At 52.5% G+C, this 24,550-nt stretch overlaps 1 protein-coding gene across 5 annotated transcripts in view; it reads right to left on the bottom strand.

The window, feature by feature from the left end:
- LOC103050965 (src substrate cortactin) overlaps positions 1 to 24,550 on the bottom strand; it is a 50,476-nt gene that overhangs the window by 2,814 nt on the left and 23,112 nt on the right. For 3 of the 5 annotated variants that reach the window (XM_088129125.1, XM_088129126.1, XM_088129127.1), the window contains exons 17-21: positions 24,116 to 24,274; positions 23,652 to 23,749; positions 23,247 to 23,381; positions 22,611 to 22,716; positions 21,112 to 22,250 (exon numbers count right to left, since the gene is read on the bottom strand). In XM_088129125.1, the coding sequence (XP_087985251.1) occupies positions 22,116 to 22,250; positions 22,611 to 22,716; positions 23,247 to 23,381; positions 23,652 to 23,749; positions 24,116 to 24,274 (633 nt within the window). In that variant the 3' untranslated portion in view covers positions 21,112 to 22,115. Of the gene's footprint in view, positions 1 to 267; positions 364 to 1,501; positions 1,642 to 2,127; positions 2,198 to 3,655; positions 3,712 to 4,601; positions 4,713 to 5,374; positions 5,486 to 5,857; positions 5,969 to 6,087; positions 6,199 to 6,483; positions 6,539 to 7,684; positions 7,796 to 8,835; positions 8,966 to 11,546; positions 11,621 to 14,694; positions 14,779 to 18,550; positions 18,637 to 21,111; positions 22,251 to 22,610; positions 22,717 to 23,246; positions 23,382 to 23,651; positions 23,750 to 24,115; positions 24,275 to 24,550 lie in introns of those variants that run through there. The other 2 variants (XM_088129128.1, XM_007439765.4) reach the window with 2 other exon arrangements.

Below are 24,550 nucleotides of genomic sequence, written 5' to 3'. Positions count from 1 at the left end.
ACGCCCTGCTAACCACAAGGACAGGGCCAGTCAGTTTGCCACAAGCCCAACCAGGGCCCGCTTTTATCCCAGGCACACTCAGCCTTGTGCTTCCTAATCTAGCCAAACCATCAGCCCTTCCCCAGCTGTAGCAGAGACTTTGTGGCACCGTCAGGCGCGCAGAAGCGGTCTGGAAAGTTGGCCGTGTACAGCATGTTCCTCCTGAGTGACCGTGCAATGGGGTACCCGTGAATTCACATTCAGGCATTACGCTCTCCGTCTTCCTACCTGGTGCTCGGGAGGCAGAGGGGGCAGGCTACCTCTGTGCGCCTGTCCAGGCACCGATGGAGGGCTCGGAACCTGCGCTTCGCTTTTCTTCAATTCCTTAAAGGAGAAAGACATTCAGCAATTTGTTCCTGCAGGCCTATCTTTCCTTGATCCGCTTCCTTGGGCTGTTTTTCTAACCCTCTAGGGTAAAAACCTTTGTGGGAACAACAGGCTGGAAAGACCTGGGCAGTGGGGGGAAGCTGGGGGCCCCTTTCATGAGAGTTGCTTCCCAGACAGTCAGAAGGATCAGGCAGTCCGAGAAGAGAGAGGAGGGGCAAAAGGTTTCAACACGGTGTCTCTAAATGGGGCTTGCTCTTGAAACCCAGCAGTGGCTAGAACGCTTTCATTACGGCTTCAAGAAAGATCTCCTGGATGCTTGTGAACCTGCCTCCCTGGTTCCAGTCCCGCTTGATAGGGAAGCCTGATACCCCTTTTGGGCACCGGCCCAATGTTCACTCATCCCTGAAGAGAAGTAGTGTGTGAACGTACCAGGGGAAGATAGCTAGGCTCAGCCTATATTAACTTTCCACTGGTCATCACCACATTGGCTCACTTGCAAGGCGCATGATGTAGCCACAAATGGGCACTGCCTTCGCTTAGCTCTCCCGTTCTGCTTTCTCCCTTCCAGCCTTAGTTCTGCAGAAGTGAATCCAGTGTGGAGAAGCTGTACCCTGTTATTGTCAGGATCCTGGAGACAGCTGCTGCCCATTTTCTCCACAACTGCAGCACTGGGATGGATCCGACCTTGAGCAGGGGTTCGGGCTACATGGCCTCTGAGGTCCCTCCCAACTCTTGGATTCTATGACCTCATCCTGATGCCCAGCAGAGGAAACTGGTCATTCAAAGAATGCTATGTGCCCATGTGCTTCCAAGGAACGCTTCCATTTCCACAAAGAGAGGAATGTCTGTGAAAAGGCCCTCCCGTGTAGAGATCACCAAGTTCTTATGGAATTAGTTGGTCCTCATCTACTCCTTTAGATGGCTTGAAGAGTACAGAAATTTCAACTCATGGAGTGAAGGTGAAGACTCACATGGCCAGGCCTGAACGTGAGCTTCACGTCTGTGATTTATTCTGAGGGGCAGGCTGTGATACCAATTAGCAATAATCCTAAACCAAGAAGGGCTTCTCCCCAGAGGTCAGCCCAGACCCCGGTTTCAGATGATTGATGGAGAACAGGCCTAGTCAGGCCCTCACCTTCGGCTTCACTTGGGCCGCCTGAAGCTCCCGGGCCTGGCGTCGGTCTCGCTCCTCCTCTGCCCTCTTCTTGTTCTCCTCCTCTGCTGTCTTGGCCATGTTTTCAAAACGTTGTCTTAAGTTACCCGTCCCAGCAGAAGCTGTTTCCAAGGAGAAGGTCAATAGAGGGGTTTCAGCAACGTGAGAAGAAGCCTCCTCCATCTCCAGCCAAAAGGTGACACAGGATTATCCCTAGGTGGGATTGGGTAGGTCCTCTGATTGACTGGTCTTCAGAAGAGAAACTGCTATTAAGCATCCAGCCTCTGCTTAAACCCCTCACGTGCAGGGGGGCCACCCCTTCACTCCCTCAGAAAGCATCTCATTTGTAGGTGAAACCAGTTCCCCTGCAGTTGCCACCTGTGAAGTCAACCCAAGAGAGCAAACCTGCCCCAGTTGCCAGCAGCTTCCAAGTAACACTGTTGCAGACCCTCAAGGTCCAGATCCTCAGGGTCGTACAGCCATCATCCTAGCAACCAAGTTGCATGGACAGAGTCCATGTCCCCCTTGTCAAGGGTGAGGAAGGGCCATTTTCTCACTCTCCATGAGATCACCTCCCCAGCCTTTCCAGATGCCCATGCAAAACTCACCAGCCTCTACAGGCTTGGTCTTCTGATAGGAGGAGATGGGAGTTTCCATTTCTCCAAAACCAGCAGCGCTCTGCAAGAGAAGTCAGGGGAAAGCCCAGGTGGACTACACAGAGGTACCCCAGAACCTCCAGCTCCATAGCAGAGCTGTGTTTACAGGATCAACTGGCCTGTAGCGTTTACCCCTCAATGTGTCTTTGGAACAATTCTCATCTCCCCTCCTCACTACTGTTTGCATTTATATCCACCTTTTCTCCGGAAGCTCAAGGCAGCATACAGGGTCTTCCCCTACTAATCTCTCCCAACCACAATCCCATGATGGAGGACGGACAGGGAGTGAAAGATTGATCCAAAGCCACCCTGGTCCAAATGCAACCGCTTGGACACTAAACGTATCCACAAGGCTGGTCTATTCAAATCCCAGCTCTTTCCGCAGCTGGTCTCCCCACGGCTCCCCTAGGGTCTCTGACAAGCCTAGGAGACTATAATTGAAGGCCAGAGCTGGAGATGCCCCGTTGTGCCAACACTATGAAAAGTTGGGCCCAGTGAGGGTCAACAGAGAAACAGCCCCCACTTTCCCTCCCCATCGTGAGGTTGTTCCCTGGGCTCCACAGAAGAAAACACAGCGTGCAAATCGACTAAGCGAAGCCGGCTAGAGAGCAGCGAAACGTTCTACCAGATCTCCTGCCTTCCAGATTCAGTGTGGGACTACAAGTCACCTGGGGAAGAGATCCAAAAGGGGGCAAATGTTAAGGTCCTCAGGCCCACGCACACCCGGCGCCCGGCCAAATCGAACTCTTCTCCCTTCCTCTCATTAAAACACATTCGGTCCGGATCCAATGGAAGATGTGAGGTTTCACCTGGGCCTCTCTCTGCAAAGCAGTTGCCCCCACGCTGGGGACTTTTTTGTTCATCGCTCTGGATTTATCAGCCCCCTTCCTGATTTATTCTCCTCCCAACGAATCTGAGAACCCTGCAGGTCACTTAAAACAGGTTTTTCTCCTTTTAAGTCATGTTGGAAATGGCTGCCATGCAGCTTGCTGGCACCACTTTAGGGATGCAGCAACAACAGTGTCTGCAGGGGGTCAAAAAAGGCAACATGGAGCTCATGCCCAGACCCACAGACTCCCTCCCCTCTTTTTACATATGCCTCATGCAAGACACACATTAAAAAAGGGGTGGGGTGGGGTGGGGTGGGGCTTCCATCGGGCAGAAGTGGGTGACATCTCGACTTTTTTTCCCTCCCTGCGCACCCCCTGGCAGCATAAGTCCACTGCAAAAGGGCAGGAGGAAGCTATGGCCACCCTGGCTGTAATGAATGGGAGCTGTAGTCCAACAGATCTGCAGGGGAAAAGATTGGGAAAGGCTCTCCTGAACTCTTAATATTTTGAAATTATGAGAATAAGTGTTGGTGCTAGAATTAGGGGAAGCATTCACGGTACACAGTTTGAAATGTGCTAGTGTTCTCCTGGGCACCTTCTTCCACCATCAAGGCCCAGTGGAGTCCATCCCAGGTTCAGTCACCATTTACCTTGTCCACTCTGTCTTTTTGCACCCCGTAACGGCCTCCAAAGCCCTGGGAATAGTCTGCAATAGAGAAAATAGCCAACTTTTTATGGAAGGTGGAAGCATGAGTTCAACTTAGAAAGTTGGGCTTGGAGTCCTTCCATCTCAGTCACTGTGCATCCGTCTGCCTCTGAGGGGCCTGGCGCTGCATTGAAAGAGTTGGCACTGGGCGCTGTGGTGTGGGTGATAAAGCTGATTATTTAACACTAGAAACCACCAAAGAAGTACAACCCCAATGTGCATGTTGACATACCAGGACCACTTTGCACAGTTAAAACTAGATTGCACACTTTATAATACATCTCATCTCCTTCCCTAGTCCCACCTGGGACTCATGGGTCTGACCTTCTCCTTATGTGCACAGCCCAGGCCTGATTGAGCATGACTGAGTCTTTCTCTACCACCAACCTCCTACCTAAACTGGCTGTGTAGATACAGCAGATTTCAGAAAGGCAGAGACACAACCAAGGTGGCTAGAATTGCTGTTCTGGTAGAGTTCTGCAGACACCACCTGCCTCTCTGCAGCAGATGCAAACACAACCAAGAAACAAGGAGAAGAGCAGGACCTTTGAGAATAACAAAGGTGCCAAACATGCAGTCTATCTGCTGTCCTTAGCTGCTTCCTGTTTGGCAGCAATTCCACCAACTCTGGAGTCCTTGAGGTTCTCTGAGCTCAGAGAACCCCAAGACTCCACAGTTGAACCCTGAGCTACACATATTCACCTCTATTGATTCACCAACTCTCTCACGTCCTGGAGCCTCAGAGTTCTGGAGAAGAACCCAGAACCTTGAAGTTGCAAAGGAGGTACTGGACCTCGTGGACCTCAGTTAAAAGATACCAGAATCTTGTTTCCATTCTGCATATTTATGCTCTTCCAAGAGATTACCCAGCCCCGCCTCCTTCCACAGACCTGTCTGGGATTCGTGGGGCTTGACCTCCTCCTTGTGGGCCCAGCCCAGGGCAGACTTGTCTTGACGGTCCTTCTGCACACCATACTTCCCCCCAAATCCAACAGCGTGGTCTGCAGTGGGGAGACACAGCATTTTTCAGAAAGACAAAGAGACACGAGAGGTTAATTGAGATGAAACAAGAAGGACTTGCAGCTCCCAGGGAGAAATTGGAAAATAAATTAGGCATTGTCTGAGTCTGCATGATGGATTGAATCACAAACACAAAACTGCATCAAGGTTAGCAAACTTAGCTTCTCATGTGAATGCACCCACTAAATCTTCAGCTGAGCTGGCTGTGTGACCTGGCTGTGTGAATGCAGCCAGTGCATTGCAAGGGGAGTAAGTCCTAAAGCTTTCTAAGTCTTTCGGTGTGGCGTGGGCTTGTCATTACCTCTCAACCAAAGCTCTCTCCCTGTTTTGACAGGGAAAACACGATGATCCAAAGACAGATGGACCTTCCTTCCCTGGGGGTATCCAAGTGGAGGCTGGACAGCCATCTCTCTGGGACCCTTAAATTTCTATTCCTGTCCTGAGCAGGGGTTGGCCCCTTCCAATTCTAGGGTTCCTGTTCATGCTCGGGGAGGCGGCTCATGTAGCAGACTAATGGGAAGAAAGGCAATCCATCGTGCATGTTGGCCCCAGGCAACACATGGGGCCATCCAGAACTAAAGGGAGCTGGTTAGTGGGACCACCACCTGGCCACAGCTTCGTCCCCTCCACATTTTCTACAGACCTGTCTGGGATTCGTGGGGCTTGACCTCCTCCTTGTGGGCCCAGCCCAGGGCAGACTTGTCTTGACGATCCTTCTGCACACCGTACTTCCCCCCAAATCCAACAGCGTGGTCTGCAGTGGGGAGAGACAGCATTTTTCAGAAAGACATGAGAGGTCAGTTGAAATGAAACAAGGTGAACTTGCAGCTCCCAGGGAGGGATTCCACTAGTCGGCCCTTTGAAGTAGGCCAGGTCAAGATACAGATTCCAGGAATGCTGCCTTGCTGCTGTAGGGTATAATGACAGAATTTTGAAAGCCTGTCAGAATTTCTCTCTGACCCATCTTATACTAAACAAAATCAAGATGGGATGGTTTGAATTTTTTTCCCATGTTTCCTTCAAACACTGGACTGTGTAATCACTTTTCCAGGTTCCACCTTAATGGCTCACTCATATCTTCTCTATCCCCAAGGCCAGCTTTGTCCCCTCCACATTTTCTACAGACCTGTCTGGGATTCGTGGGGCTTGACCTCCTCCTTATGGGACCAGTCCAGGGCAGACTTGTCTTGACGGTCTTTCTGCACACCGTACTTCCCCCCAAATCCAACGGCATAGTCTGCAGTCGGGAGACACAGCATTTTTCAGAAAGACAAAGGGACACGAGAGGTTGATTGAGATGAAATTACAGGACCACCACCTGGCTGTAGCTTCATCCCACCCACATTTTCTACAGACCTGTCTGGGATTCGTGGGGCTTGACCTCCTCCTTGTGGGTCCAACCCAGGGCAGACTTGTCTTGATGGTCCTTCTGCACACCGTATTTCCCACCAAATCCAACAGCGTGGTCTGCAGTGGGCAGACACAGCATTTTTCAGAAGGTCAATGAAATGGATGGCCTGAAAAGTTTCCATTCCACACCAACCCGTTTCATTCTCCCCCAGTGGGTCCCAGGAGACTGAGCACCAGAATATGAACCTGGTGGTGCACGACCCCTCAGAAGAGACTGATGCAGCAGTGACAGTGACAACTGGCATCCTTGGGCCCCTCTTGCTGGGCAGTGGCTGTGGGAACAGGCCCCCAGGAGAAGGCACAGGGAGGAATGCCCAGAAACCTGGGGGTCTCAAAACTTACCTTTCTGGGAGGTATGCATTTCTACCTCGCCCTTGTAGTCAAAGCCAACTGCACACTGCAGGGAAGGGAAAGCAACACACATTATACAGACCCCCCTTCAGAGTAATTATAGCCAATTTTATTGGTCACTAAGAGTCGACAACTTCAACAAAGTTGAACAACAAAGTCCATCAACCAAGCAGTTGCATGCCCTGAATGTTGAGTGGGCAGAAAACAACATGGGGAGAGATGGAGGCAGGAAGGGGGCTGCAAAGAAGTTTGGTTAAATGCTGCTCCTTGGGCTGCTGGGGGTCACCTAATGTCCTCGAGAGACAGCAGGAGGAGGAGGAGGAGGAGACACCTCACTTCCAAAGGAAGCCCCATTTGTGACCGCATCTCCAAAGCATGTTGACTGCAAAACTCCATTTGATCGAATGTGTCTGAGAAGATAAAATCAGCCACTCTAATGAGCCTTAGTTCGTTTGTCCATCTCCTCGGGCACTGAGGTCAGGAGGAGCAGAGTCCCCCTTCGGTGGAACTCTGCTCCTCCATTTTTAGCCTCCGATCACCATTTCGTTTTCATTTGCTTTAGGGGCATGCTCAGCTCTTCTTTTGTATGCTGCCTTTTTTAAACTGGTTTTTGTACAGCACCCAGCCGCGTGGTTTGAGTTGGGTGCCCGTAGAAATACTTTAAATAAGTAAACAAATAAAATGTTAAATGTTGGTATTTTTTTTATTCCTTTCTTTTCCACTGACAATAGACACAATGTACTGATTCCCCTAACGCAGGGTTTTGCAAACTTGGCCACTTGAAGATGTGTGGACTTGAACTCCCAGCATTCCCCAGCCAGCCTAGGGACCTAGGAAGCCTGCCTTTCCCCGTGACCGCATTGCCCTTGGAACGGTCTCCCTCCTGAGAGCCAACTTGCTCCAACCCTCTTAGCCTTCAAGAGGGCCTGGAAGACCGTTCCCTTAGGCGCTGGAGCTGGGACGTTGGAGGAGCTGGTCCCACGACATGGAGCATGTGTTCATGTACCCTGACCGTGTTCGGTGGCTGCGTTTTCCATGGAGTTGTGTTGCACTGCAATTCTGCTTTTGTTGTTGTCCACCACCCAGAGTCGCAATTTTGAGAGTTGGGTGGCCATATTTCCTTTAAGGAAATAAACCAAAATAGGGTGTCATGGGGAGCTTAGCCCCACACTGGCGAGGAAGCCATTCCCACCTTATCTGCTCGGTCCTTCTGAACGCCGTACTTTCCGCCAAAGCCCTTGGCTGCGTCCGTCTGAGAGGAGTGCATTCCAACCTCGGCAACGTACTCATGGCCCAGGGCGCTCTGGAGAACCAAGAAAGACCAGGGTTACCACCTTGCACACCCACTGCTGGTTGAGAGGAGAAGTTCTCCAGCAGGCCAAGAAGCACCCATTTCTGGCATCTGCGGGGAAGAGAAGCTGGGCAAAAGGCCAGACGCAGATCAGCTGAGAGAACTTCAAAAGGGAGAGGAGGAAAGAATTTAAATGTTTTGAGCCTCAAGGCAAGTCTGCATGGAGCCTCCTTAGGGGGAAATCCCTGGATTTTTGCAGGCTGCCTTGATTGTATTCATTCAGGAACAAGCTCAGGAGAAAAGGCCGTGAAGATCCAAGGAAGGAAACTCTTGGTAGTTCAATGGGAGAAAGTGCAATAATTAAGGACCCCAAGAACAATCTCACCTAAGTTTTTCCTCTAAGAATTATCGTAGGATCTCATCTGATTTTTTTTTTTTAATGTATGATGCATCTGTGAACAATGAACAAGAACTGCCCTCCCTATTTTTTCAGAAGAACCACGGCCTGCAGCAGAAATTGACCCTGCACAAAATGGGTGCCCTTGTTGCTCTCAGGACATCACAGAGGACACCAGTGGTGGTGCTGCAGGTCTTAAGGACAGGATTCACGCATTGTACTAGGCCATCATTTGGTGGATCCGGCTTCAGTTTAGCGTGTTGTTGAGAACTTGGGCAACTGTAATTTATTCAAAGAACCACAGTTGAAGAAGTCTATGGGTTAGCTTGAGACAGAGGACAGAGTGGCGAGGGCAGCAGAGACATTCTGAGTGTGCAAATAAAAATGTAAGTTCCCCTGAGCCCCGTTGCTCATAACTTCATATTGTTTTCCTGGCAACAGTATGGAAGAGCTTTGTGGTTGTCTTCTTCTGGGAGGGGTTTTCAGTTTTCCAACTGAGAGTCTTAGCACTTCCTGCTAGCCCCATCTATATGCTAACTTAGCTTTTTTCAAACTCAGCCAAGCCCTATATTTATTGTGTGTATGCAAAACCAACAAGGACCTATCCCAAACTTTGGCAGTGTACAAAGAACAGAGGTCTACATCCAGTCTGTACCTTGTCCATGCGGTCCTTCTCAGTTCCAAACTTGCCCCCATAACCATATGAAGCTTTGGGTGCCGTTTCCAGCTCCTTCTTCTTGAGAACTTCATGTTCCTCAGACACCTTGCTTCTTAGCTGGTGGATGCTGAAAAGAGAAAAGAAACAGAAGGATTTGAAGAGGAGGAGGAGGAGGAGGAGGAGAAGGCCATAATGGAAAGGATTCAACCCAACTGCTAATTTCAAGCTAGGTAAAAGGTATTTTCCTCCTGGAAAATTAGGAATAGGGTGCCTGGAAAACACTTTATCTTAGCTAGAAATGCTTTTAGGAGCTGAGGGACAATTTCAGGATGTAGAGTAATAGCAAAGAGGCAGTATGATATAATGATTAAGGGGCTGGACTAGGATTGCAGAGAACCAGGTTCAAGTCTACCCTGAGCCAGTCTAGATTTTTTTTAAAAAATTGCCTTCTCTCTACCTCTGTCCTCTGGTGGACTCCCCTTTTTCTGTTTCTGTCTCCTCTCCAGTAGGGCAAGCCATTATTTCTCTAGGCAGGCAATGCTCTATGTTCCCATCTACTGGTCATCTGGATTTTTACAGCCCAAATAGGGTAGGTCAGTGTTTCTCAACCTTGGCAGCTTGAAGATGTGTGGACTTCAACTCCCAGAATTCCCCAGCCAGCATGGGTGGCTGGGGAATTCTGGGACTTGAAGTCCACACATCTTCAAGTTGCCAAGGTTGAGAAACACTGGGGTAGATCTTCTCTCCTGAGGTCTTGTGCAATGATGCTTGGAGTCAGTGAGGGCCCAGGCAGATGTGGGACTGATTGGACTGGCCTCAAAGGAGCCTGTATGATGGGGAGGCAGAAAATCTGCTCAGGAAGGAAGTAGGTGAAGGAAGCAGTGAGTTCCGAGGCAAGCTATCAATTTCTTAATTTCTTAGCCTGGCCGATCCATTTAATGATGTGGTTGTTGATGTGTATGGCGTAAAACTCCACAAATTTTGATTGATTTGACAGTATATAAGTAGAATAGATGAATGAATGAATGAATGAATGAACGAATGAATGAATGAATGAACGAATGAATGAATGAATGAATGAATGAACCAATGAATTAATCAATGAATCAATGAATGAGCAAGGAAACTACCAAGCCATACTTCTTCTCTTTGTAGCTGCCTGTGTGTGATAAGGTTTAGAGCATGAACTGGGAGGGAAAGGCAGATGCAGACAGACAGAACGAAGCCAAAGCAAGAACCGGGCATTTATACTTGTGAGAAACGGATGGACAAAGCCTTGCCCAGAGCAGGAGAACCCTGGTCAAATGAAGACGTCTGGGCTGCCGAGATAAATTGCTACAGAGGAGAAATAATCACAAAAAGCAAGGGGTATGATGTCATCCAAGCTTAAGAAAAGAAGTAATTCTGCATCCTTCCAAATAAATAAGGAAGAGATACAGAAGTTTGCTGAAAAGAGGAAGGGGGTCACTCGCTCTGCTTTCCGAGGACAGAACAAGGAAGCCGGATCAGTTCCAGGCCACCAAGGCTCCGTTAATGCAGAAGAAGTTGAAGCACAGCCTGGCCTCCCCGGATGAAATCCACCAGTTTCCCCAACCTAGGGCCTTCTGGGTTGGACTGCAAATTCCATGCTGTTTGGGGAAGGTGGGTGTTGTAATCCCATGCACTGGGAGAGTGTCTCTGGGCAGGGGCAGGGCGAACCCTTTTCCAGGAATCTGAGCTGTGGCTCTTCAGAAGTGGGGGACTCCTCCTGCCAATGGTTTCTAGTCCCCAAAGGCAGAGATGGGGGTGGGGAACTGTGCCCAAAATAACACTTTCCACTTGTGGACGTGGCCGGCCTTTGCCTGCATGGCTCAGAGTCAACAAGCTGCTCTTCCTCTCGGTGCTCGACTCCTCTGCCCCGCTAGCAGCTCTGACTTTCGCTGCCGCTGGCCTCCCACAGCCCTTATTTGGCAAACTGCTGGGTGAAAACACCACTTCCTTTTCCTGCGAGGAGACACTGACACGGTAACCACCAACCCAGGAAGTCCAACTAGAAGCTCAGTCCAGGCTGCCGACCCGCCTGGGACACGGAGGCACCCCTTTCAGTGGGGCTGTGGAGGTGCTGCTGCGACTTTGGGCAGGCTGTGATCGCCCACGATGCATTACAAGCCCCAGGCCCAAAGGCAACTGAAGGCATCGGTCGTCCTAGACTTAAAGTCAAAATGATGCCCCTCCCATCTGGCAAGACTTGGAAAGGGGAGGGGGCCGAAGGAGCGATGCGCCTGATTAGAATGATGCAGCTGAGCTACTGGCCCCACAAGGTCAGCTCTGTTGTGCTTTGCAACTGGCATAACGGAGCCCCCACTCCGTTATGTGACATGTAGCAACCACACAGCATCACAGAGGGGTTCATTTTCTGCAGGGGTATCTGCAGGGCAGGGTCATAAAAGTCAAGATGGTGGCAGTATCAGTGTGATCGAAACTCCACCTGTCTTTTATGTGCATCCTGACTTTTTGGCCACAGCCTGTGGACGCCCCTGAGTCTCTCCCAGGTGAACTGGAATCAGCCGCGGCCTCAGGGCCCCGCAAGAGCAGGCTCCAGAGGGGACACAGCTTGTGAGTTGTGCACAGCCAATCTGGGGCAAGGGGTTTCAGGGGTCAGAGGCCTACTTTGACCCAGAGACGTTGAAGGTGGACGAAAGGGAAGGCGGGGAGGAGAAGCCACTCACTTGATGTGCTCTGCACGGCCAGAGCCTTCAATAGTCTTAGCCCCCCATCTCTGCTCCTTCTCCGAAATGTCATTCTGCCAAAGAGAGAACCCAAGTCAGAAAAGTAAAAAATCATTGATTAGGACATGCCAGATACGGGGGGGTTTCCCCAAGCCTTGCAGCGGTTCACTCACCATCTTTTTCATATACCTCGAGACGGGCAACAAGAGAAAGTGTTCTCTGCTGTGTGCATGAGGGCAGCATCTCAAGAAGGACCTCATGCAAAGCATCTGCCTATAAAGTTGGGATGTCCCTTTGCTTTTGGCTTCAAAGCCTTTGCCCTTGGACCTATTATGGAGTCATCCTACCCAGGGTGGGAAGAGGAAGAGCATGAATAAGGTCCAAGTCTGGGAATCTCTGCCCACAAGGTGAGCTAGACCACTTCAGCTGGAATGGGTGATCTCAAACCAGAAGGGCTGAGTTTGCCTTACCCCCACTACCACAAGCTGGCATTACGATCTGGATGGAAGGCAGAAGTTGAGAAATAGGAGAATCTTGGCTCATTGCCCTCTTTCCTCCAAGCAGCTACAGTTGGCCTACCCTTTGAAAGTCTTCCATCCAATGGTGAGGTGCCTGCCCCATTCCAGATGTTGCTCTGGTTGGTCCCGGGTCAGAACACCTTGTCTGAGATGAAAGCCACCTCCTCCTTGCCAAGGGACAACTGCCCGGTAGCTGACCAGTGTGCCAGGGCTGCTCAAGAACACATCAGTGGTTGCTCGGAAGGAGCCCAAGGGCCAGTTGGTTAATGGGCAATTAACAAGGGTCATCTCTCCAGATGATTGGGCTCAAACCTGGAAACCTGACCTCAAACCTCTGCTCCTGGGGGTTTGTTCCTGCTTCTCCAGCTGCCTCCCTGCACAAGACCCAGCAATTTGCCTCTGGAGACCTGAAATGTCTCTTGGACTAGGTCACCACAGGAAGAGGAGGCTTCCCCCAAGAACTGCCTGGGATTCACTAAGAATAGAAGCAGCAGATGGAACAGCCAAGGGGTGCCCAGCTTGGTGAGGTCGCTCCTGCAAACCAGGGCTATGCCAACGAGCTGCTGCTTTGGAGGAGCTCTTCGTCCGGTGCATGCCCCCTTTTCAATACTATCTAACGGGCCTTCCTACCGCAGAGTTTCCCCCTCCTCTCACCTGTGTTCACCTGGGTTTTTCTTCCCATCTCTTTAGCTGTTTCTGCTGGGCGGAGCAGAGGTGCACAAGCCTACTTGCGTGTTGCGGTTTTGTGTAAAAGAGAAAATGCTTGGTGTATGCGGGTGGCAATCAATTACTTTGAAAAGAGGGCACCTTACTTCATAGGCCTGCAACTAGCAGTTATTAATTCTGTCTCTTTTTGGGGTGTGTGGCTTCTGGAAGGCACATATACATACATGCATATATGTGTGCGTGTGCACACACACACGTGTGATACATGCACACCCTTCCTGGGGTGGTCTCCAGGGCTTTCTCCGGCTGAAGCTGACAAGTCTGCATTAACAAGGCTGGGGTTGCTGGGCACTGTGCAGGAGATGCGCTTCCTTGAGGAGGGGGATGGTCATAAATCAAGAGACATCTTCCTTTGGGGCAAATATTGGGGTGAAACCTTATTCACCCACAGGGTGGCTGATGAAAGTCAAGTCAAAGGCACCAATCCTGCTTTTTTTAAAAAGGGATTTAAAAATCTTGTCTACAAAGCAGGGATTCTCAACACACCCCTTCTGACGGACCTGTTGGGGAAGAGGATCGACTCTGGAGATGGGGGGTGGGTGGCACTGTATGGTGCTGGTTCTCTTCCTTTCTCGGGGGTCAGTACCAGTTGGTGTTGATCAGGAGTGAGAGGTCCCGCCCTCAGCCTCTATTATGTGGGGTGCCGCAGGGGTCGGTACTCTCTCCGCTCCTATTTAACATCTACATGAAGTCGCTGGGTGACTGAACCCTGGCAAGACTGAATGGCTGTGGGTTTTGGGGTCTTCCACTTCTGTGACTATGCCATCTTTGGTTCTGGATGGGGGGGCACTGCCCCAAACGGACCCTGTGCGCAATCTCGGGGTCCTCCTGGACTCACAACTCCTGCTCGAGGAGCAGGTGGCAGTCGTGGCAAGGAGGGCCTTTGCACAGCTTCAGGTTGTGCACCAGTTGTGCCCATTCCTAGATCGGGGGTCCCTGCTCACAGTCACTCATGCCCTGGTCACCTCCTGGTTGGACTTCTGTAATGTGCTCTACATGGGGCTGCCCTTGAAGGGTATCTGTAAGCTTTAGCTGGTACAAAATGGGCAGTTACGTGTGCCTCTAGAATGGCACACATCACACCTCTGCTCTGCGAGCTGCCTTGGGTGCCAGTTTGCTTCTGGGTCCAACTGAAGGTGTGGTTGTGACCTTTAAAGCCCTTCGTGCCATGGGGCCGAGTTATCTGAGGGGCCGCCTTTCCCCGATCACATCAGCCCATCCCATCAGATCTGGCAAGGAAGGGATGTTGCAGGTCCCGTCTCCTGCAGGACCCAGGAGACAGGCCTTTTCTGCTGTGACCCCCGCTCTTTGGAACATCATCCCCCCAAGGTGAGATTGGCCCCCTCTCTGCCAACCTTCTGGAAGTCGTTTAAAATGTGGCTAAGTCAGCAGGCTTGGGGATCTCAGGGAAATGGAGAACTGGTGAGATGGCTACACTGTACATAATATCCAGATGCTCTCTCCTGCTCCCTTTAATTCATACTGATGTTTTTATTATGGTATAAGTTTAATGTTTGTTTTTTTAGGGTCTGTTTTTATTCTACACCACCCAGAGTCATGTGCACGAGATGGGGGGCTATATAAATGTGATAATAAATAAATAAAGTCAACCTTTCTAAAGTTCCTCCTCATTTCTCTCTTTCCCTCCTCTCCACTTGGTGGGGGGGGGGGGTTTAGGACGACTCCTGCTTCGAGGTGTCCACAGGGTTACAGTATGTGCAATGCACATAAAAATGGGAGGATGCACCATCACGGTCAACATCTTGGAAATTCTGACCATACCCAGCAGACCTCCCTTTCTACCTCCTGAGCTGCATCTGCGCCCATCCCTGTTGGAGCCACGCAGAGCCCCTTTGGCCTGGAGCTCCAGAACCATGAGGAGCCTGGGGACAAAGAGGACTCACCACAAAATCCGGGTCCGTCTCCCAGTCATCTCCTTCGGACTCCACCTTCACAGACACATTGTGACCCACCACAGCTTTCCACATCTGAGACAAGCAAGAGAGAGAGAGAGAGAGGAGCCCAACTCAAGCACCCACATGGAGATTCTCAAAATGCAGGGTTTTCAGCTCCCTTGGGACACCTTCGCCGAAACGGCCAATGGCCGGCATAGCTGAAGGCAGTGGAAGTTGTATTCCAAAACATGAGGAGGTTCCCGCTTGGAGAGGCCAGACAAAGCATTCTCTTCCTCCCCAGATGATAAAGAAACGCCCAGTAACAGGGGGTGGGGTTGAGCTGCTGGACCTTAGTCTTGCCCTACTGCATTAGGACATGGGCCCCAGCAAGAGGCGCGTTGCGCTGCCATTGCCGGACTGCAGGCTCTCCTGCTCCTGTCCAGGGAAGCCATGCTCTACTTTTGCTGCACCACCAATGCTCTCCTTCTCCAGCCCATGGAAATGCACCACCTCTGCTCTACTGTTCTTCTCTCAGCAACAGGCTGAGAAGGAAACTTCTCCTCCTTGAAACTGGAGGCTGGAAGGATGAACTCTGAAACTTTGGTCAACAACGTAGGTTCTCCTTCATGGGCTGTGCATCCCTCACAACGTGGGGCCCTTTCTTGGGATTTAACCCACCCTAACCTGTTGCGCATTCTGCAACTGTGTGGCAGATAAGGGATGGAAACTCAGCTAACCATCATGTAGTCAGCCGGATGCAAGGCCCAAAGGAAATGGTCACTCCACTTCAAGCATCGCGTGCATGCAGCCCTTTTACTGAGAACTCTGTGGGTTCGTGCTCCCACTCAGACTTTTCTGTGGTCACAGCCACCAGCAGCGGAAGCCAGGTCCCAAAACCAGGGCTCTCCGAAGCCACTCCTCTCCAAGGACAGGCTACAAAGTGGGGGCTTTTCAGCTCAGAAAAGAAAGGCAACGAAGGGAGTGCGTAACCCAGGAATGCAATCCTGCAACAGACCCAGATGTCTACTCTGCCCTCACATCTACACCAACAGCACCACTGCAGGCCCCAGCAAGGACACAGGCAAGGTCAGAGGTGCCTTCACACAATCTTCATACCATCATCTTCCAGCAATGCCCCTCTGAATTCTACATCAGACCAACCACCCAGATTTTGTGCAAAAGAATTAATAGACACAAGGCTGGCATCAGGACTCAGAACAAGAACAGTGCAATGGCAGAGTATTTCAACCTCCCAAGACACTCTAGGGCAGACCTCAGTGGCCGCTTTGGAAGGACTTCAATGCACCATTGAGCAAGAAATGCCTGAATTCACATCCATCACAAGGCTTCAGGCCACTGGGAAACTGTCAGCATTTTAGACCAAGCTAAATCCAAAAATGCAAGAGGATTCTTGGAAGTATGGTATTCAGACAAGGCGGCCGTCAACAGACACATAGAGATAAACAGCATCTACACACTATTCAAAAGAGACAAAAGATGCCTCACCAGCCATCATCACCCAGATAAGCAGAGGTTACCACCAGGCACACAATCAAGCAGTGAACAATACCCTAATCAAGGAACTACAGAGGAGCAAAACAAAACCCCCAGCCCCACCAGCACTGGCAGGGCAGGCCACAGTATATAAATAGAGAGCAAACCCCATCCCATTTTAGCACTGAAGATGTTACCTAGCTGGGTAATGAAACGTTTGCAGGAAAAGAACCAAGCTCGGAGAAGCCCAAGGACCCCACATTACAATTGTTAATGGATAAGGTACTTGTCATCTGTCTCACAAGTAACCTGCATCTTCATAACTAACCCATCTTCTTCTCCCATCCCCCGCACCTTTTCCTCCCACCTCATCCCAATTTCTTTCTTCCATCAGACTAGTCACTCCATTGCATCTGACAAAGTGAGCTACAGTTCATGCAAGTGATCCGTTTGAATAAGATTTGTTAGTGGGAAAGATGCTCCCAGATACCTCCTGACCTAAGGATAAAGCGCCTCAGGTTAGTGGGGTCCCTCCAGGGAGTCAGGAGAGGTACAAGGAAGCAGAGGCTAGACAGCCCTGTCAGGGATGCTCCGATGTGGACCCCTGCTCTGAATTGGGGCTGAACTGATGTCTCCAAGAGCATTTTCCAACTGTAGGATTCTGTGATCCCACTTCCTCTTGACCAACAGTAGAATTTGCATCCACAAGATGTACTGATGGCCACCAACGCAAGTTGCTTTAAAAGGAGCCGAAAGAAATGCCTGGAAGTGGAGGTTATGAATGGTGATGAGTCAGGATAGTCCAGCGTTCTTCCTCCAGGACTGCTGCATCTACCTCTCCATGCTGCTTGGGGAAGCATGAGCAGAAGGATGCTAACACCCTCCAAGTCCGTTGTGGGCTTCGTCAGCTACAAGAGGCTGGACCGGATGGGTCCACGGCCTGATTCAGCATCAGGTTTCTTCTGACCCTCTCCCCCACAACCCCTGCTGGCTTCAGGGGACTTAGGTAAATAAGGAGAACTCAGTCAGGCCTAGGCCTGAGAGGACGCACTTAGGAGTAGACTATAAATGAAACCAACCTGCGTGGTGAGCTGAAACTTCGTGGCCTTTGAAGAATGGGATAGTCTCTGGAGTGCAATTCCGGTTTAAAACAATTATTTTAGGATTGCTTTTCTGGCACAGACATTTCTCAACAGTCCTGCATCTCCAGGGGAGGTTCAGCCCAGCAGAGGGTTTTGGAAAAGGTTTCCAACAGCCCTTTGCTCACTGAAAAGAGCACCCGCTGCCAGAAATCCCCAGCGTGGGACACCAGAGCACAGGCGTCTCCCTTGCAACCCACTGGGCTCCCTGGCCCACTAACATCTGGACATTTAAAAGAAAAACAACTTTGAACTTGAAAATAGCAAGGTGGCGTGCTGCAAAGAGAGGGTTCAGTCTCCGGATGCTTTCTTGGGAAAGCAAAAATGGTGCGTCAACAAGAGATGCTCTGCCACCCACAGTGGGGTGAAGGCTGTGCGCTGCTGAGAAGAGAAAGCCACAAATGCAACCCTTCTCCGGAGCTGGTGGGACAGAGACTGAGCTGCGCAAGGAAGCCTGGCTTTGAGGCAAGGGGAGGGTCGAAGAGCCGAAGGGAGCGTTCAGAAGCATCACCCCCAAATGAAGATTAATCCGGGGGGGAGGGAGCTGCAACTTAGGCACCTTCACGACCTGTCCGCGCATGACCAGCTTCATGGATTTGCAAGAAGCTCCTGCAGCTTTTAAAACTTCTCTGAAAGACTTGGCAAAAGGCACAGCCAGGAAACGCCAGTGCAGAACTGGGCTAGCGACTCTGGAGGCCTGACTTCCGCCAGCACGCGCCAGTCCCTTTTTTGGCAAACCCTCCCCAGATGCCCAGCAAAGGCCTGGCCTCTCCATCAGGAACTGCCCTTCTTTTCCTCCGCTTTGCTCCAGATGCTCCACGGGGGCTCCCCAGGCCATCTGGGTCCTGGCAGTGGGCGCAAGGCAGTGCAGGCAGCAACGCAGCTGTTGCAGCCGAGCTGCTGGGCTACTTACTGCTCCCAGCTTCGGAGCTCAGCAGCCCAAGAGCCAGGGGAGGAAGCCCTTTCGGTCCCTTCTAGTCTACTCGGCGGGCAGGCGCTCAGCCGCTCGGCTACGCTCCCCGGTGGCTGCGTCTTCCCTCTGCCCAAGAGGGCTCGGAGCGCTGCGCCCTCTCGCCAAGCTAGCAAGCCATCCTCCCTGGGCCCCACCAGCTCCAGAGACCGAGAGGGCCCGGGTATCCCTCAGCAAACAGGGCTGGCCTCCCACCACAACCCACCACTACTCCGTTCACAACGGCCCACCAGCCTCCGTGCGCCACATTCAGCCTTTATACCTTGCCCGGGAGCCTCACTTCCACCACTCGCAGCGCCTCTGCTCTGCTTCCTCTCACCCACCCTGGTTTCACTTGCTCTGCTGAGCAAACCCAAGTTCCTGTTTTAACTTCACCAAACGGGTTTGTCACCTCCCGGGCCCGTCACAGCAGCAGAAGACCAATGGCATGTGGGGTGTGTGTGTGTGTGTAAGCAGGGTCCCAGCCATACCTTTGCATAACACGTGGCCCTGGGCTTGGCCCCACTCAAGACCTGGGGAGTGGTGGAAATCCCTGCAAACTTCCAAAAGACTGGAGGTGTGCACTGCCAGGACGTCCCCTTGCAACCCGAAGGCTGAACCCATAAAAAGGCTGGCCTCTGGCTGAGCGCATGCTGAGGGCATCTTCCAGGGTTAGGAATATGTGCCCTTCTAACCTAAGGTATCTGGTAGTAAAGGGAAGTGCCCTCTGCACATGTGCAGAAGCGAACAAAAGATGCAGCTGTCTATTGAGGCACGATACAACAGAAATGTAGGAAGTACACCAAGGGAGGGCAGAGTTCCTTCTTCTTATGCAGTGCTGTGCTTCTTCATAGCGCATTTCCCTAGAGGCGAGAAAGTTGCCCCCTCCCGAGCAAAATCAACTTGATCCCAACATAGCTGCAGGCCACAGGCATCCCCTTTTAAAAGCCTTCCTTTAGATGTTTGTCGGCTTCCCCCAAGGGAAGCAACGTTGGATGAAGGGTGACACAGACGCCTTCCCAATTAATTAACAATGCCATGCTGGACTTTGCTCCGATCCAGGAGGGGCCTTATGATGTTCCTATAATTTTTGTAGGACAAGACTTCAAGCAGCAATTCCCATCTTAAGCATGACCGAAGGACATCCAGAAATGCCCCTAAAGAGGTGTGACCTTCTGCGGCCCAAGGGCAACCCCACATTCAGATGTCTTGGCATTTGCTCTAGCATAGTGTTTTTCAACCTCAGCAACTTTAAGGTGTGTGGACTTCAGCTCCCAGAATCCCCCAGCCAGCCATGCTGGCTGGGGAATTCTGGGAGTTGAAGTCCACACATGTTAAAGGTTGAGAAACACTGCTCCAGCAGAAAGTGTGGACAACTTGACAAAGCTAACTTCAGAGCTTTGACAAATGCTGCAGGGCACATAATTCTGGGCTGGACTTCCAACTTGGCCTTTCCTTCTCTGGAAGAGAAAGAGATGGACAGGACACGCACGCAATCAGTCTGTCAGCTCAATGTCGCACTCTGCAGAGTAGAAGGCATAAGCCATACATACTCCATGTAACACTGACCCCCATACCCTCAGTGAAGGGGGCCTGCAAGCAAAGAATGGGAAGAGAACCCCCAAGAATCCAGATGCCCTTCACTAGTATGTGTTCCTTCCAGCCAAACCTTCTGGTGACAGAGAAAGAAAACATGTGGCCCCTGGTGAATTCCAGGGTCTCTTCTGATGACCAGCAAGGCCATTCCTTGTACAAACATCTTACTTAGAGCGTATCTGTGAAGAGGCAGAAAAGGAGAACCCCTTGGAACATCTTCCATAGAAGCAAGGGCTTCAGGCATTGGCCATGTGCAAGGTAGGCCTGGGACAGTGTACGGGAAGTGCCTCCATCTTAGTAGAGGCCTACAAGGCCCCCCGTGAAACTGAGGGGGAGGGAGTTCAGGCCAGGTAGGCAAAAGGGAAGTTTTCTACACGTAGCACGCTCATCCTGGGGCTCCACCACAAGATACAGTGATGGCCACCCCTTTGAGATGGCTTTCCCAGGGGTTTAGATCAATTCCTGGAGAAGGTCAGTGGCCACCACTTGTCATGATGGCTTTAGGTGCCAGGATCAATGCCTGGGCAGCACCACCAAGGGGAGGGCTGTCTCTTTGTCTCACTCAGGACCTCCGTAAGTGTATTCTGGGAAAGCGGATGCTAAACTAGATGCTTCAATGGCCCAATTTTGTTCTTGCAGCCCAGATAAGAACCTTCACCCAGCGTTTATCTTCTATCTGTTGAGGGACACGACCGCTCTTCTAGATGGAGAGACGCAACCTGGCTTTCCCCACCTCCAATTCTGAAGCAACACATTCTGTGCCTGGATTGACTTCCTCAGCTAAAACTGGGCCAGTCCACCTAGAAGTAAGGAATCGATTCCTGCTCAGGGCATCTCTCGACTTGCAGTCGGCTTCTCCCAGCCATAAAGTTCATAACCTGAAGAAAGAGATGAATGAAATCTTGGGTGGGCAGGAATTGTTTACAGATGAACATACAATACGCTGAAAGTCTTCTTAAATCCTCTGGAGGACCAAGAGTAAGACAAAGCCACAAACCGCTAAGAGCATTATAGCAAAGCCAGGGGCCTGGTGTGCAACAGCCCCACCACCTGGTAATATTCCCAGGCCTGCAGTGTGGGTATTCCTGAGCATAGGTCAATGCTACATTTCATTCTCAAAGATGGCAATACATTGGAAGACAAGTTTTTTTTTAACGGTGAAGATTGTTTCTTCCAAGGAGATTCCTCTTCCATCAGCTCTGAAGATACTGACGAGTTCTAACAAGAAATCAGGCGCACTCAAGATGATCAGAAAAATAAACATCTTTATTGCACAACAAAAGGGTCTCAGAGAACCAGAAGGCTGGATCTAGTAGATAAAGGGCACCCCACAGACCACGGGGAGCACCTCATTAAGTGCGAACAGGGTCTGAGAGGGAGATCCCAGGCCACGCCAGAAGGAAAGGTCTTTTTCCCAAGTAACCAGAAAGGGAATTCCCTGCCACGTAACCCAGGCCCCCTTAAAGCTGGGGAAGCAGGTTTCTGCTCTAATATCTGGCCCCCGGGGCTTGCTGGACAACCTCTGTCTCCAGAGGTCCTGGGACTGGAAGGTGGCGTGCTGCCCCGCCTGCTGCCCCAGCCTGGCCTCCCTCCTCAGTGCAGTGCAAGAGCCCGGTTCCAGGGCCTCAGACAGGCACTTCCCTCCTCCTTGCCCTTTAAGGCAGAACAGAACAGAGGCTTCCCTTCCCTGGGGGGCAACGTTTCCAGCCCCAGGTGCTAAAACAGTGGCGCACAAACCGTGCAGGAAGAGAGAACTTCTCCTTGCTGCAAGCAAGAAGTTAAATCAAGCCTGCTTGCCCCCCCCCCCCCCCCCCCCGTCCCAACCCCTGCAGGGAGGCGAAGGGGCGGAGGAGCAGCTCCGGCAGAACTCTGGTCTTCCCCGCAGGGGGTCCCACCTCAGCTAATTACGATTAAGGCCAAGAAGAAGGGGGGTGGGCATCTTCCTCGCTCCATCCCTTCCACCCAAATTAACTCAGACCGTGAATTAACGCTGCTGCCCTGATTCCAGGCTGGGGAAGCCCTAGGGCTCCCCGTGGAGGAGACACACAACCCCGCAGTCACAAAGGTCTGGCTCCTAAAGCCCACCCCAACTCTGCCTCCCTCTGTCAGGATTCCTCCGGGCTGCTCCTGACCATTGGGCTGCGTGTGACCTGTGAGCTCCCTCGTGCCCAGCCCAGCAGGGTCCCCCAGGCACAGGGGGCCACAGTTCACCCAAGTGCCTGTGCCCCAGCTAGGGCCACGGATCCCTCCTCTCACAAGCGGCCTACGACGTGGAGGAAAAGCAGCACGTGGATAACGAAGAGGTAGACGGTGGCCAGCAGGGACAGGAGCCGCCGGGGACAGAAGACGGAGCGCAGGACACGCTGCAGCCCCTTGCCCCCTCGAGCCTGTGGACAGAGAGGGGGAAGGGGAGGCACCGTTAGGGAAGGTCATTTCAAGCCACCCCACCAGCAGCTGCCAAGAGATCAGAAAGGGGACAACGGCCCCTGCCCAACTGGAGGGACAAATTCATGCCAGGAAGGGGACAGGACGTAGGACTTTCTGCTCTGTTCAGGAGTGAGAGGAGGAGATCAGCTAGCGATATGCGCTGGCTCTTTCGTTCTCGGGAAAGGGTCTTCTGGGTTCCTGGGCTGGGGAAGAAGCACGCCCGGGCGCTCTTCTGAGAAGAAGGGAGGCATTCTCCATGGGCATCGCATGAAAACTCAACAGGCAAAAGTCAGCTGAAGCAGTCACGGCAGCCCCCTCACCTTGCTGAAGGAGCCCTCTGCAGGTTCTAGAAGCGGGTCGTGTTCCTGGCCGGGAGGCATCGCGATGCTGGTCTGCAGAGAGTGTGCCCACTCCTCGGACTCCAACCTGGATGACAAGAGGCCCAGATCAGGGCCCTGTCGCTGAGGCCCCCAATGGCCCCGGGTGAGGGGACTCGCAAGGCTGGCCTCCCCCAACCGGGGTTCCCCAGAGACCTGAACTACCACTCCCCTCCAGCCACTGAAGGGGACCCTGGGGCATCTCCAAAGGCCTCCTCCTCTTGTTCCCCACCTCCAAGGGACGAGCCTGGCTCCTTCTCATGGGACAGCCCACCTCTCCCTCTCGCTAGTGAGCCTGGAAACGCCTCCCTTGGGGCAAGACCACCAAGGCACTGAGAAGGAAAACCCCCGAGGAGCAACCCTCAGCTGCTGGGCTGGGAAAGGGATCCTGCCACGATGGGTCTGTCCCCCCAACAAAGTCAATGGCGTTGGCCCAGGAGCTTCTCGGTTCAAGAAAGCTTGGCCAAGGGTTCTCAAGGGACGCGCGTCGGAGCCTCCAGTCAGCAGAGGGGCTGCCCCTTGCTGTTGCTGGGAGTGGTCCCCTGGAACAGCCGGGGGGGGGGCAGTCCCACCCCGCACCTGCGGATCTGCTCCTGGGCTGCAGAGCAAGCCTCCTCGGCTGCCAGGCGCCGGTCCCGCTCTTCCTCCAGCTGCTGCTGAAGCTGCATCAGGCCCTGCCTGGCACTGCTCTGCTGCTGTTTGGCCTCCGAGAGCCTGTGGGGGGGAGGAGAGGCCCCATGAGACACAGGCTGAGGCCCCAGCGGCCCCCCGGAGGGCTCCTGACGCTTCAAAGAGATGCAGACCGAGCCCGGCTGTGCCTGGGATCAGCTCAAGGATCGGAGGCAGGAGGGAAGAGATCTTCCACCGGGATCTCGCCTGTGGCTTAGCGGACCCCCCAAGTCACTGGGACACCAGGGCGAACGGCCTCCCTTCTCGGGTGACCCAGAAGCCCCACCAGTTAATTTGCTTGCCCGCGACACTCACTGCATCTGCAGGTCCTGCAGCTCTCGCGGGTTGCTCTCTCCAGACAGCTCATCTTTTTCCTGGGGGGCCCCAGGAGCAGCGTCGGTCGGGACGGGTCCCTGAGGCAGAAACCAGGCATGAGGACGTGGCCCAGCAAGGACAGGCCCTCGGATGGCCCCGCCCGCTCCCTCCGCTCTCCCTCCCGCTGGGGCCTGAGTTGAATGCGGACTGGGCCAGAGGTCCCGGGTTGCGCCAGGCAAAATGTGCCATGTGGACACCAGATGTGCTCACCTCATGCAGAAGGTTAGGAAGAAGAGCCACGTCACCTGGTCCTGGGGAGAGGCTGGAGATGCCTGGAAGGGCAGCCCTTTCCATGTGCAAAATTCTCCCCCTTGGGGGAGGCGGGGTGACGGGCTGCTCCCACCCTGCCCCTAATGACACGGAGGGAACGTGGCAGGGAGCCCCAGCCCTCTCCTCGGCCTTACCCCAGTCTTCGCCGGAAGCTGCAATTCCCGCAGCTGCTTTTCAAAGGCCTCGCAGCGGGCAAGAGCTTCGCTGTGGCGCTGCTGGCTCTCGCGGAGGCTGCGGCTGCTGCCCCGGAGCTGCAGGGCGAGCGCGTTCTTCTCTTCAAAGACCTGCGACAGCTGGAGAGATGGCCCGGGAGGGTGAGGCTGGGGGTCTTCCCAGAGGAAAGCCAGCATAATGCCCAGCAGCCAAGCAGGGGTTGAATGTAGCTAACTGGGTTCATGGATCGCACTAAGCCATGACATGGCTGTTTTGGCCTGGATTTAGTGTGACCCCAATCTATTCTGGCCCTCAACAAATCATGGCTAAAACAAGCCATGACTTAGGGCACAATGTAAACCCAACATCCAGGAAGGCTCGTGCAAGCATTGAGAGAGGATGGACTCGAGACAGTC

Source organism: Python bivittatus, unplaced genomic scaffold (assembly GCF_059951505.1).
Source record: "Python bivittatus isolate LINGU-HERP-01145 unplaced genomic scaffold, Pbiv_v1 ctg000730_np1212, whole genome shotgun sequence".
Taxonomy (NCBI): Eukaryota; Metazoa; Chordata; class Lepidosauria; order Squamata; family Pythonidae; genus Python; species Python bivittatus.
Note: the sequence above shows the minus strand (reverse complement) of the source record. Positions and strands in the feature narration are given on the sequence as shown.